Here is a 15,127-nt window from a genome sequence, read left to right as displayed (position 1 = left end):
CTAAGTGCAGCAGCGTTGCTGCTGGGTAGGTCATGAAAGGGTGGTGCATAGTTTAAAACTTCCCATTCTGGTAATTTCTTAAAGACCAGTCGTTCATAGTCCGAACACAAAAGCTCATGATTTAATGAGGAACAGAAACAAAATCTCTGATTGTTGGTGTTTCAAACTTCATTGGAGTCCTCTGGCAACCACAAGTTGATCCTCTGCAGCTTCAATACCCTTTCGCCGTCGATATAAGAGTACATGCTGAATAGAGAACAATGGCTGGTTGTTATGTTTATTTACCCTTACTACAAGCTGGGTTAACCTCTTCAAAACAGCTTTGCTAAGCCCGTTAACCACGCGGCCCATATGACCTGCAGCAGTATCTCTAATGTGATGCAAATCTGACTCGAGACCATATGCACAAGTTCTGCCGCATTGTGTCTTCGAAAACTCGACAAGTTTATTGCCGCCCAACCCGTCCCGGTCTTTACGTCTCCAGGAGGAAATGGGCTGAATAGCAAACACTTAAAAAAAGAAATCAAGAGTCTCGCAATACGCTATATTCACTTTTTAATGATTGTTGTACATTTATAGCGGGGGGGGGAGCCCACACAGGGATTAAATGATTTTCATAACTACAGTTTCCACTATTTAATAATTATGCACGGGTTTGCCCTTCGGAAGAAGACTTCTACTTTGCCGCAAATACCATGGGGGCGGCGAAAGGCACAGCAAAACAGAAGCATTTGACCTGATTTTTGTTTCCTTTGTTATTTTAGAAGAGCTTGTTTTCCTCACAGCCCAGCTGTCGCTGCTGTCCGCCAGTGAAGTCATAATCCTGTCTTGTAGTCATTACTGTGATGTCACACCCAGCACGGTGACTTCACTCCAGGATCCAGCAGGACAAGCACGTTGGGCTGCACGGGCGCGAGCACTAATTGAGATCGTACACAGTCGTGGCAATTAGCAAGTCTGGCAAGACAAATGACGTCAGATCTGCGGAAATGTAAATGGAGTTCTGCTTAACTCTGATGTATTTACATTTTCCCGAACTACTATAGTCGTTCTTTAAAACGGCTTCTCTGCCCACATGGTGAGAGCTTCATTTAATAGATCATTTTTTCTTGATGGCTGTGGCAAGCGTAACAATGTTCTGTGCCTGCTTCAGTAATGGCATGTCTATCATACTCCCCTGGAAAGTAAAGGTTCCCTGGAAAACAGAAAATACAAACTTCATGAAAGAACCTTTAAAATGATAGGTTATTTTGCTTGGTTTTTTTTTTTTAACATCCATCTGTAAAACAAGGAACTGATTCTTCTTGTATAGCCTTCAGAAAGAGCCAAGCTAAAGGGGGGGGGGGGGAGGCGGGCGAGAGGAAGTTCAATGTGAAAAGGAGGAGGAAAAAAAACACACTTGATCACACTGTGGGGGAAAGAGAGTATGTATTTAACTCCCAATCTGAAAAACAGGCAGAGAGCAGAAAAGAGCCACATAGTGGGACAGGTGTATTTCAGGGCATGCTGCCAGTTAGCACAGACAATATGGATTGACATGGGAAAATAGCCCTTACCAGCTCTCACAGAAGCGGAAGCTTGGTACAAGACGACAAGCTAGCAGCACGGAATTGGGCCCCTTTTACAGAAGAGATCAGACCGTCCTCACTCATCACACAAAAGTGAGCTGCAGCAGCTAAGAGCCTTAGTTTACGTTCAGCAAGGCTTGAGATTGGAGAATTTCTCACTCATTATAGCACCATACCAATAATTCTTTCCCTGGCTCTGGCAAATAGTGATACCAACACTGAGCCCCCTTCACTTTTCATTTCACAAAGTGCAATGTAACAATCCTGTGCTCAGGTCTCACATTTCCCCATACCTAGAACTCAGAGCTGGTTACAAGCATGGGGGAGGCATTATTACCCTTTGGGGGAACTGAAACAGAGGTCTTGGCCCCTAGACTTTTTTTTGGGGGGGGGATCTCTTCCAGTTAGAGCGCCATAGGTAAAGACGGTTAGTTTTCAGGGCCTTGTGTTGCCTTTCCAGAGCTGCTGGCATTGTTCCTTTCTCCTTTTCCTCCTTTCCATAGGCCTAGCAGATTATGTCCATGTTCAGAGAATGGATTTCTAACAATGTAGAGCATGCTGTATTTGCCTATTGTGTACTACTGGAGAATTTACCAGACTATGGTCTGCACAGGATTGACCAAGAGTGTCTGAACAGTGATTCTCCCAGAGTCAGAACAGATTTTTGAGTAACTTTTCATTTTTATCAGTACTTAGCTCATGTTACGCTTAGTGTTAATATGAGACGAACAAGCTGTAGTTACATCTCAACTAAAAGAAATCTTGTATTAAACCTTGAGCCCCAAACCTGACCCCCCCCCACTTTGGATGTTTTAATCTCCTTTTCATTTTATTAAACCCATCAGTAAATTCTAACATTTTGAGTTGAAGAAATAGGATTTCGAAGCTAAAAAGCTTTGCAGCAAGCCCGCCCCAAGTGATATTGCAGAAGATGCCTCCTGCATCTGTCAAAGGCACTTCTGACATTTTTTTTTTACTTAGACAAAACAAGCCAGCAGGATTATTTCTACCTTTTACAATGGCCAAAAGTGAGCTGGGCATTTCACACAACAAATTAAAGGATGTAGCCCCTTCCCAGAAGATCTCACATGTAAAGGCTCTGGTCTTGCGTTGTGTAGTGGGCGGTGTGTGAATGTTGCTGCTGCATGCACTTGGAGCTCCACTGAAATTAATACAGGACCATGAACTCATTTTAGATTTTGACTAATGAGAGCCACACCAGGGAGGGGATAGAGTGAGGAAAGACATTTCTGTTTGGTTGTGTTTGGGGGCAGCCAGAGGAGTTGAGTGTGAAACAAACTACTGCATATTATTTTCTAGTTACAAGATACAGAGGGATAATGAAATTGAGAAATCCAGTAAGTCAAATGATAACATCTAACATTTTCCAAAAATGATTATGGAAATGCATTGTTCCAGTGGATCCCAGCCTCATACCTTTAACTCATTCAAGCAGTATTAAATTAAATTAAATATCTCATCAAATTAGGGCATAACAAAGCAAAATTTCATCCTTGGACACAGTCACTTATATAGTATATCATCCTTCTATAAGTCAACACAACCAATTTCTGAACTATTAGTCCAATTATTCTAGTCTATTCTATTCAGGGTTTAATATCCTGTACATTATCCTGGAATTTTAGCAGGATTTGGTGAATAATAGGCTGATGATATGACATCATCATTCAAATCAAGCAGAAATTCAGATGAAAAATGCTTCAAAAATGTCTTTACAAATTGCCTAGAGCTCTGTAGGCCCTGTGTAAATAATAAACAATCTATTAACAACATTGCAGTCACTTACAGCTTCATTATTAGCTATTTTTAAAAGAACATACTTAGATAACCATAACTTAAGTTTGTCAACTGTTGAAAGCAAGAATTAGAAATGAAGCAAACATTTTAAGATTTATAGTTTATTATTTAACTACTGGTTCAGCATAATGCTATGGAGTGGTTGGGGTACTAATTTATGCAAAATATATTTTTGTTAAATGAAAGCTTATGTTACAACGGTATCTATTTGGCTATAAGGGGTCAGTTTAATAATAGTTTGGAAAAAAGTCAGTGTTCCAAAGATTAATTCACATGTAGCATAACAGTGATAACTGGACTTATATTATGTGTTCTTTTAGAATGGACCAATTTAGTAAACAGCACGCTTGCCCTGTTATCACTAAAATAATAGGTTAGAGATTTAAAGAGGGAAAACAAGAAAACAGCACAGAGGCACATGAAAACATGACAGTGTGCAGTCCTCTCTATGTGCATAGGTAACTGATATATATCTATCAGAATTCTACACATACATCCAGAGGGAAATGTCTGTTTTTCCTACATGAAGCGGGAGCAGAGGCAAGCTGATTTCTTTGTTTATTCACTCTGAGGTTTAATTTCATCCTACTAATTTGCAATAGTGAGCTAAAATCCAGAAAAAGCAACCAGTTTGAATATATTCTATTCACCATAGCTCTTTCCACCTCCAGTTTTCTGCAGACCGGCAATACCAGTAATTATGGTATTACCCTACATTAGCCTTTCTAATTCCATTAGATGGAATTTGCCTTTAAAAAAAACCCAACCTTTTATTTTCCTTCACATTATAAAAAAATCTTGTCTTTATCTTAAACACCATTGACTTAGTTGAAGTTACACTACGGATTCATTTAGTCCCAGATCTGAATCTTCTTACTGGCAAATATTCCTAATAAGCTTGCATTTCTAGTCTGTACTTAGTTTTCTAGTAGTTAAAATGCTCTATCAGAATACAATTCTTAATCAACATTTTAGCAAGAATTGAAATATCCTTAAATCACTGGTGACAAGTGGGGCTTCAGATTGTTCGTGTTCTACGATACATTCCACACCCTCCACAGAGCCAGAATAAGCCATTCAGTCTTTCCCCAGTATCTGAGTGAGATAAGTTTATAATTTTTAGCATAAATAGATTCCAAAAGGTCACTTGGTGATAGTGCTGGGGAAACCTTTAAGGTTTGGAGATTCAGTGGAGCTGTCTCTTGGAATTTGAGCATTTCTCCTTTTTTCCCCCTTCAATAGCCTTTGGAGTCCTCTCTTTCTCTGCATCCCTCCGGTAGCATGCCCTAGTCCCTTAGTCTCGCTCTTTCCATGAGCCTTTGCCCTCTCCTTTCCTGAAACCCTATGCTTGCTATCGTCACATTCCCTCATTTCCACAACCCTGCAATAGGATTCTTCCTTCTTGCCCAATGCATGATGTATCCTATTGCAGGGCTCAGCAATATTTCTGCTGAGCTACCTCTACACTCAAATTATGGATGCATCTGGGCATGGGATACTTGATGTCAGCAGCAATAAGATCAAAGAATTGCTGGGACAAGTAACAGGATCTTCTAAAATTAGGGAGCAAATCTTCAGTTGGTGAGGTGTGGGGGCAACCATAGGGTGGAAGCCATAGCATCTTAGAAGGACGGAGTGGGGGACTACAGTAGCAGTTACAGTTGTGTGATGGGTTACAGCCACAGGCTTTCTGAAGAGTGGGTGTGTCACTGGGAGCCCAAGAACTATTAGTTTACAATATATACTATAGTTTTGTTTAAACAATTCATACAGATGAGACACCAGTTCTAGGCACAAGGAACTCAAGCCATATGGTGACATCCTCTGGCGATTTCATGTGTTTGTTTCATATTCAGTGCACATAGTCTTAAAAATTCAGGGCCTAATTCTCCTCTCACACCTGTGAAGATAATGGAGTTACACTAGTAAAACTGAGCAGAGAGGAGAACAAGGCCTTCAGGTGCATGCTTACAAAACGCATATCTGTACATCGCTTGCACTTTGTCAGGGACAGAACTACAGCCATGCTGGGCAGGCTTACTACTGCTATATCATTCCTGGTGAGCATGGTGATGTATAGATGGATAAGTCAAGGTCCCTAGCCTGAAAGGATTACAATGTAAGGGCCAGACTGTATGTTTTAACATTGCCCTGAATGCAATGATTGCAACCGTTGGTAGACTTTACACGGGCTGTGTGAGAAGAGGGAGAAGGATGAAGAGACTCCTGGCTCCTTCCTCCTACTGATCACCCAGGCAAGGGACAAGTCATAATCTCACCCTACATGTGTTCAGAATTCCTGCACACATCACAACAGGGACCTTGGACTCGCCATAAGATCACAGAAACTAGGACCTAAATAAGTGAGCCCAACTGCATGTAAGGCAAACGTGATACAATTTCAGTTCCAGTGTGTAGAGAAAGTCTATTGTTTTCTTTCAGGAGGTAAATCATTCTCTTTCTCTTTTTTCCTATTTCTAAACAGCTAACAGACATTTTCTGGTTGCTTTCACAAGCGTGGCAGCTTTTCTGCTTCCATACTTGTGCAAGCTTCATAGTTTTTATTGTTCTCCCTTAGTCCCTGTTTATAAATTTCCTTTGTCTTATACATTTTTCCACTGGAAATTCACTAACATTTTCACCTTCCTTTTCTGAAATTAACTGCCATGTTCTTACTGATGCATACGTCAAAAGTGGTGATGTTACACTTCCATTTTATCTATCAGAAAACGTCCCATCACAGGTGGTGCTGTTTTGGCACAACACCCAACACATGCCTGGTCCAACACTTTCCATTTGCCGATTCCATGTACTAGACTTGCTCACATCACCACTCTTCTGGGCCCACTTGGGAGAGTCTGTATGCAGTGTAGAGAAGTGCTGTGAAACATAGTTTTGTCAGCTCTGAAGCCTTTTGGGTGTGGAGCTAGGGAAGCAACAATGCTGGCAGGTCTGACACGGGATTTCCCCACTGGCAAGCTGGGAAGGCAACACAGACTATTCCTGCTTGCAGCATCAGAACTGGTGTCTGGGTCAGAACTGGCTGGTGTTGTGCTACTTTTCTGCCAGTCACAGAACATCACTGACTCCCCATTCAGGCACTTTAGCTAGGCTGATTTAAGGCCTGACCCTTTAAGGTGCTGAGAGTCAGATGCAAAGTGCTGGGCACCCTCAATTCTCATTGACTTCCATGGTATTTTAGGACACTGAACATCTTGGATTGGGCTCTCAGCAAAATGGCTCACTTCCTTGGCTCACTCCCATGCCTTTGTCCCCTTTTCCTCAGCTCTCCCTGCTCTATAATCTGGGAGTCAACCCAGGATTTCCTGATGATCCAAATCTCACTTTTGGAGAGTTGATGTGATTCTTTAAGCAGAAGTGATATTTAATAACACCCGTGGAAAGCAGAGAGTGCCTAAAGCTTCAGTAAATTAGTCCCCAGAATATTTCCCATACATTTTACACTGGAATAGGGGGAAGGAAAAGAAAAAGAAAAAAACCAAGACAAAACAGAGAAGTAGGGTCATGCTCATTCTGCCAAGGTCAGATCATGAATGATTGTGAAATGATGGCCCTATGAAAGCACATCATAAACAAATATCCTATTTCTTTCCAGAGTATTTAAACATGGGTGTATTTTACAGGATTACCCAAAAGTCTTATGGCCAGATGTAGGAGAAATGTGGTTGGCTACAAATTTTAGGTAGGGTCATATGACCTTTTTGGACTTTCCTTCACTGTGTCCATTTCAAACAATACCGTATACATTTCATTTTCATTACCAAAACCTCTCATTAGAGTAACAACATTCTGAATGTCCTAAAGGTGTGGTATTACAAAGAGTGGGACCCAGTCTGCACCCAGCAGCTTCTACCAAGTCAAAGCTGCAGAAGCTCCTCATCCTGCCTGGGTTGACCAGCTGTGAAAGCAGATCTTGGGGGAGGGGTAGCATGTGTTCCCCTTCCCAAAGGCAGAGTCTCTGACTCTGCTCAGCCTGAGTGCCACATGTGGCATTCAGGCACTGGGAAGTATCAGGGAGCAGAGTATAGGCAGCTCTTCCTTGATGTCCCACTCACAGGGAGTGGAGGCAGTTTGTCCCTAACAGACTAACAGCTGGGGAAAGACTGCGTGGCCCTCCATGTCTCAAAGATCTTTCCCTTGCTGACAGGTCTATAACAACTCAGACAGAGAGAGAAGGGGGGCGACTTGGTTACTCCCCTCTCTCCCTGCCTACCGGAGCTGCACAGAGGTTGACGTAATTGTTAAGTCCTCTGCAGCTCCAGCTGCAGGGGGGATGGATGAGGTTATTGATACATACAGGGCTGCGTGGATGGGAACAGGGAGATTATTTAGTTGGCGTCCCTGTCTCCTGAGAAGCTCCACAACTCATGCCTGCAAAGCAGGTATATTCCCCTCCTCACATCCTTATACCTCAGTTCAGTGTTCCTAGACTGCAATGGGAATAGCCTGCACTACAGAGCCTGTTGGAGCTTATGTGCCCCATCCCATTCTGTAAACTGGGCCTACATTTGGGCCCAATGAATTTATAATGAAATTTCAGATTCTCTCAAATAGATAAAATGTTTTAAAAAACAACAGTAATTTGTGTGTCAAGTGTGTAGTGGCGAATGGGATCCTAGTAGATCTACTTTGTATTCAACACTAGCCCAAAGTGACTAGGAGGATGGAGTGCAGGGTACACTCAGCAGGTACCAAGAGGAAACAAAGCTGGAAAGGAATTTTTAAAAAGAGAGACTAATTGTCGCAAGTTCTCAGAGGAGACCAACAAAAATGATAAGGTTTGGAAAATAACGACTGTGAAAAAAAGAATTGAGCATGGTGAGTCTAAAATAATACAGAGACAAAAGTGACAGACTACGAATAGGCAGAGGGATATTATAAAGAGGACAGAGAGCAATTATTCTCACTACTCGCTGTCAAAACAAAAAGGAACAAAATTTTTGCAGCAGGGGGACAATTTAAATGACATTTTAGGAAAACCTAATGGAATAAAGCGTCAAGATCCAGTGGAGTTGCCATCAAAGATATTCAGGACTCAACTTTACAACACATCAGTTTGGGTTTATGTTTGTTCTTATTAGGACAGAGGACCCATTTCATTATGCCATTCATGGAGACATAGACCTGAGCTGATATCATTGGTTTCTGAAAAAGAATAATGTGCAAATGGTAGGACACTATGACCGTCTGTGGTTCTTGAACGCTGGTACAGTGGCTTCTGGATATTCTGTCCCAATATGTCTTCCTCAAAGATTTTCTTAACTTGTGACAAACGAAATATATGGAGCAGCATAAAGAGATCCAGTGTTGGTCCATTGTGGTCCAAGACTAAAAGATTTCCTGATAGAAGACTTTAGTCTTATGCTATTGGGGAAGTGAAAGTTTTCTTCTCTACCACAATAGCATCTAAGAAGTTTTACCTTATGAAATACTTTGGTTTGGTAAATAGCTTGGTAAATTCAGATTTCCACCTTACGGAAACATCATAAAAAATTTCTTACTGTCAGAAATACTCTATCCTTTTTTGCAGGTTAGTTTGACTGGACTCAGATTGGATTGCCATTCTGTTGAGAGCAAATCTGTACCTGGAGGGGACAAAAATCCTCTGTGGTTCAGTTTCAATCAATTTTGCTTCTTGAGGTCCTAGAGCAACTTTGGAAACTAACTGTGAGTTGGACCTATTTCCCTCATGGAAAATAAAACCAGTCAGGCAGATACTGGGTCTGGTAATCAATGCTTACCTTAAGAAGGATGGTAAAATGTCACCTTCCATCAAATAAGTCTTCATTAGACCTCTGCTCAAGAAATCCTACCTTGAACTCTGATCTTGTTATATTATTCCTGGCCTCTAAACTGCTGTTTTTACAAGGTTATTGAGAAGGTAGTGCAGGACAGTTCTCATATAATCCAGAGTCTTCACGCTTCCTTGATCTCTCTCAAACAACTGAGGTATGATACAGAGACCCTACAATGGACTTGGTGGCCTTCCTCAGTGACGGTATCCATGCTGACTCCTTTAAATATGCCAGCAATGTTTTGTTGACTGGACTATGGCAGGGATGGACAGGATTGCATGTGAGCGGTTCCATTCCATTTTTTCCCACAGAAAGATACCAGAAGGTGGTGTTGCACAATTGCTCATGCACACTGAGACCTCTCATACAGTATGTGGTGTTCTAAAGGGGTTTATTCTTTCAATTCTCTTGTTCTACATGTACCCTTGGATAAGATAATTAAACAGTTTGGGCAAGATGATTTAGTTGGGGCTGGTCCTGCTTTGAGTAGGGGGCTGGACTAGAGGACTCCTGAGGTCTCTTCCAACCTTAATCTTCTATGATTCCAAGACTATCAGTATGCAGACATCTTGCAGCTGTGTGTGTCTTTCACTTAACCCAGATAGTGTGGTATTTTATTTCCTTTTACCTAATTGAGACAAGAGATTGAGGCTTGGAGGAATGTGATTTGGGACTAATGCCAATCCAGATAACATAGAGTCCTAATTGTTTGGAGGTATGTGGGATAGTGACTGGCCCCATTACTGAAGGGGTTTGCTCATGCTTTGTTAACAAGATTTGCAATTTAGGGATACTCCCTGATCTCTGAGAGCATATGGCTTAGGTGGCCAGAAGTTCTTTTTTCATCTGCATTTGGTCTTTTCATGATTATCCATGCCTTTGTGACCACCCATCTGGATTACTGTAATGCTCTTGATATGAGGGATGCTACTGAAAACCACTCTCAAGCTACGGCAGGTACAGAACATGGAGATCTGCTTTCCTAAGCTGTAGCAAGCATATAACACATCAACTCCAATTATTGTACTGGTTTTCTCTCTGGTTACAAATGAAATTCAAGTTGTTTCTATTGATCATCAAAGTCCTAAATTGTGTTTTGGGAACCAGCTTCCTGAAAAACTGTCTTTTCCACTATCTACTGTCTAGATCATTAATCAGCAGATGAGCTCTGGCTAATGGCCCCTAGGTTTGATGTCCTCTTTGTCTCTTCTGTAAGGTACTTCGTGCAAAGGCTTCAATCACAATGGAGCTAGGGGATAGGCCTTTGACAAAAACCTGTAGAAAAACTAAACATGGCTTCTGGCCTGTCTAGTTGGGAAAAAAATTGCCCTGTACCACATGGAAAAAAAACTGTCCACACCCAACAGGAAGCAAAATAATTATTCTTTGTGTGTGTGTACAGCATAGTCTGGGCCACCATGTCAGAGAAGTTCAGGACTTCAGGAATACCCTACTATGAACCAGGTCAAGTGGGACCCAGGTATGGGGTGTTACTGGGTCCTGCTGAATAAGGTCTTGGCTTAAGTATAGAAGGAGTCATATGAACTCTGCACACCAAGATCACTTTGGCCAGTTCAGGGTAACTAGGATGAAAGCAGTTTTGTGACCTTCAGTTTTCTTTAGGACACTCCAATTAGTGGAAGAAGATAAAATTGCAAGCCAGGGGAAAGTTCCATGAAATGCTTCCTAAAGGGGAACACCTGGTACTACATTTTGTTGCAAATGGGTATATGATGGGGACTCCCCAATTCTTGCTGAAAGGCTTCTGCCTTTAGGACAATTCTTCTAGAATACTCTTTTATTGTTTTAGCCAGTCTGCTGTATAGTTAAGGTGACCTGGACCCAATATGGCCCAAGTAAGAGGATGATGATCTCTTCTCTCTACACATCATCTCTACTCAGATGAATAAAATTAAAGGAACAGACTTCCCTAGCAGCATTATATTTTTCATGGTCTAGGTACACAAATACTGCTGAGCAGATGGACTTTATAAAAGATGTGCTTCCCTCGGATTAGCCTTCTGAACACTAAGAAGGTTAATTTCTCTCTCTCTTTGGGCCTGTGTGTTAGCTCCTCACCCTGACAGGGTCACATCTGAGGAAACATGTAGTTAGTCCAGGATTTGGAGCATTTATCGTCTTCCCCCATCATTCATTATGAGACCCTGTAAGTTGAACAAAGCTCCCATACTGCTTGGGTAACCCAGTCCAGAGACCGTGAGAGAGTAAACCTGTTGTCGAAATAAGTAATTATGTAAGATCCTTTCAATGGAGGGCTGACTGTGAACACGCTCAGGCAGACTAAATGGAGAAGTGCTGAACTGGAAATATCAGCTAGCCAATGCAAACCTTGTGTACTTCTGACGGGAAGGAAAGTAGGTGATGTGTAAGCAGGCATAGTCAAGTCTAGGATATTCCTGATCCATTGCTAGTTGAAAGATTCCATTTTAATCCTCTAAGGTTTTATGAAATTGTTCACTCACTTCCAAATCCTAAAAGAAAAAGAAAAAGGTCTGATATCTCCTTCTCTGAGGCCACAAAGAATGTGGAATAAATCCATCAAAGTCTGTTTGCCTGGGCCTGGGAACACTGTTCCCAACCCCACAAACTGTTACCCAGTTTACAGAGAAAGGAAGGGAAGACCACTGTTCTGGGAAGGGGAAGAAGCAGGAGGATATTAAGAGGACACCCACAGGAAACTATGGAAAAAGACCCAGGAATTCAAAAAGATAACTTCCCACTGGGATTAAGAAAAAATCCTTCGGCAAAGTCCATGGAGGGAAAAAGTTGACTGCCTGAAACCTTTGCTCCTCTGCTGAGGGGCTCAGGAGAATGGCTTGGGTTTACTTCCAGGTACAGAAACGAAAGAAACGAGCACTCCTTTTTCCAAAAACTGGAACTATGCTTATGCTTGTCAGGGAACCTCCTGACTACAAACAGGTGATTTTTCCTGCAGAAAAGGTTTTAGGATTATTTTCAGAGAAGTCAACACTGAAGTTGCCCGACAGGCCAGGTACCCTTGAATCAGGTTTTCTTCTAAAAACCCCTTTTCAAAGGGAAAAGTTATCATAATGAGCTGGGACAAGGCCCTTGCCCCTTTTCACTGATGACTCTCTACAGCTTAGTAAGTCACTAAAGACTAGCTGAGGGAGTTTGGGAAAGCTTGAGATGGTCCTGGTCAATATCTTTCAGTTTACAAAAAGATGAAGTTTCCTGTTCCTCTCTTCCCAGCAGAGTATTTACAATGAACCCCCCAATCCAAATCTATCCAGGATTCTTGGGTAGGTTTTTTTCTTAACTCCTTTCTGGGAAGGCAGGAACTGGCAGCTATCAAATAACTAACCTGGATGCACAAGATATACAGAATACACAGATGCTAGAAACAGTGAGGCACTCAAATAGAATATTTGTAGAGACAGACCTCCTTTTCTTATCCAAAGTATCCTTTAAACTGATGTTGGACTCTTTGGGTACATCTACGGTGCAATTAAAAACCCGTGACTGACCCATGCCAGCTGATTCAGGCTAAGGGGCTGTTTAACTGCAGTGTTGACATTTGGGCCCAGGCTGCAGCTTGTATTAGCCTCCCTGTGCTTTAGCCCCAGGGCTTCAGTGACAGGAGGGAAAAGGATCAAGATCCACAGAGGGCCTGCTTGGGGACAGAAGGGGCAAGCAAATCATTTGTACGAGCTCCCAGAGCTCTCATGAGCTTCTGCAGGCTCTTCGCCTGCTTTGCAGTTCAGACCTTTCTGCCTCACACCTACCCTAACTGTGCACAGGATTGGTCATACCAGTGTGGAGTCAGCATATGCAGGAATAACAAGCTAATGTGCCCCTTACCGCTGCATAACAAAAGTTCACAATTTTCCCCCAAATAGTCTTTTCTATGGGAGGAAATCCACCAGTTATGCTATAGCACACTTCTTTGATCTCTCTTCTGAATAACAGCTACTTTTGTTAATAATATTGACTATATTTTATGTGAAAAATCCACACCCCTGAGCAACGCAGTTAAACCGACCTGACCCCCGGTGTAGACCGTGCTGCGTTGACTGGAGACCTCGCTACCAACTCTAGGGGAGGTGGAGTACCTAAGCCAGTGGGAGAATCCCTCCCGTCGGCTCAGGTAGTGTCTCACTGAAGCGCTAGAGCTGCCCTGCTGCAGCGTCGTAAGTATAGACAAGCCCAGAATGAAGGAAGAGCTTGGGGGCAGTGTTTCCTGACTACACACACACATTGGCACAGGTGCTAAGGAGCCCTCTCCCAGAACAACAGCCCCTTGGGAAGGCAGTGGGAGCCAGATGCTACAGACAGACAGAATCCTTACTGAGGGCTGGATCCCACTCCCACTGCAATAAGGGGAAAGACACTAACTGACCTCAAGGGGAGTTGGGGCACTCCCAATTACAAGTCCTAGCATGAAGATTGTTTCTAAGATACAGTAGCCTGGGTTCAGACTTTTCTAAACAAAGACTGTTATGACAGGGCCTTTGTGAGCAATTCCCTTGCAGACCAGATACTGTGTAAATAAAAGGATTCCAGGAAGGACCACAAAAGCTACTACATAGTTTGCCAAATCACTTGAGTTCACATATCATTCAGATGCCAAAGGCCTGCTAAGAATATTATCCATACATAGCACCATATATATCATTCTTTCAGCTTAGCCCGGTGGAGCCTAAAGGACTCAACCAAAGTTACAGTTTTGAACTGTGAATTACTAATCCTAACTTTAAATTTCGCTTAATTTACATGTGATTTTTGAGGCAATATTTAGCTCTTTCTTTTCTGTTGACCAATCAGGTTCCTTTAAAATATTTACAACTTATTATTTATGTAAAAACTTAATTACACTTTTATTTTATCTTTTTGCACTCCATTTGTCATTTTTGCTTGATATCAGATTTAAAAACCCAACTCAGACGACTGGTAAAGACCCTTACAGAAATGATATTGTACCTAATATAATACTTTAAACTCAGATTGCACAAGAATACTCAATCTGAATATATTTTAAAACTAATTTACTATTTGTATTATATATAAACAACAAAAAGATACTTTGGTTTTTAAAGTACTTTTGGGTCAAATTTATCAGTCATGTAATGGTGGAGTAAGTTGCATTTTGGCTGAGAAAATGAGGGTACACGGTAAAGTGTAATGTAGTTACATTAAAAGGAGAGCTGTTTTTTCTTATACCCTATTAATAGCTTTTCCTGCTACCTTCAGCTTGCTTTTTTGGAGTGTAAGTTATTCATTTTGTAAGCCATGTGGACCAATTTCTGTCCTCATTTAATTTAGATTTGTATCACTTTATTATCTCCATTTACTGCAGTGGAGCTACTCCAGATTTAAACCAGAGTGAGAGCAAAATCTGGCCTACTAAATGCCACATAAGTGCAAGATACACTATCTTGCTTCTTGAACCCAGTCTATGATCAAGATCTATTTTATGCCACTTTTAGATTTTCATGGGGTTGTACCTGAATTTAGTCCCAAGAATCATACGTTACAGCAATTGTACAATGCACTTCTCTTTGAAAAATTACTGAAGCTGTATTATAGTAATACTTTGTTTTCATACAGCACTTTTCATTTGCAGATCTCAAAGCCCTTTACAAAGAATGGTGATTTAGTTCAACAATGTCCAAATCAGACACAAACAATAAAGTACAAACACAAATGACACACCAGGTGGAGGTCCAGTTTTTGGATCAGTGGTGTATATATTGTGTTAGTCATTCCCTTTTTTCATTACCAATGCATAGGCCCCAATCCTGCTACTATTAAAAAGTTAATGAAAGTTTTGTCGTTGGCTTCAGTGCAAACAGGACCATGCCCATAATGTTATTCCAAATAATTTGGGAAGCAGAATCTTTTTTTCTCCCTAGGGACTATAGGAGTGTCTAAAATACCCTAGAGTCC

At 41.6% G+C, this 15,127-nt stretch overlaps 1 protein-coding gene across 2 annotated transcripts in view; it reads right to left on the bottom strand.

The window, feature by feature from the left end:
- Positions 1-538: 538 nt before the first annotated feature.
- The window catches only part of CLYBL (citramalyl-CoA lyase), a 219,459-nt gene continuing 204,870 nt past the window's right edge, over positions 539-15,127 (bottom strand). For both annotated transcript variants that reach the window (XM_084650358.1, XM_084650359.1), the window contains one exon: positions 539-1,195. In XM_084650358.1, the coding sequence (XP_084506484.1) occupies positions 1,100-1,195 (96 nt within the window). In that variant the 3' untranslated portion in view covers positions 539-1,099. The remainder of the gene's footprint in view (positions 1,196-15,127) is intronic.

This window comes from Lepidochelys olivacea (genome assembly GCF_965140295.1).
Source record: "Lepidochelys olivacea isolate rLepOli2 genome assembly, chromosome: 1".
Taxonomy (NCBI): domain Eukaryota; kingdom Metazoa; phylum Chordata; order Testudines; family Cheloniidae; genus Lepidochelys; species Lepidochelys olivacea.
The sequence above is the reverse complement of the archived record's forward strand: the minus strand, read 5'-3'. Positions and strand labels throughout refer to the sequence as shown.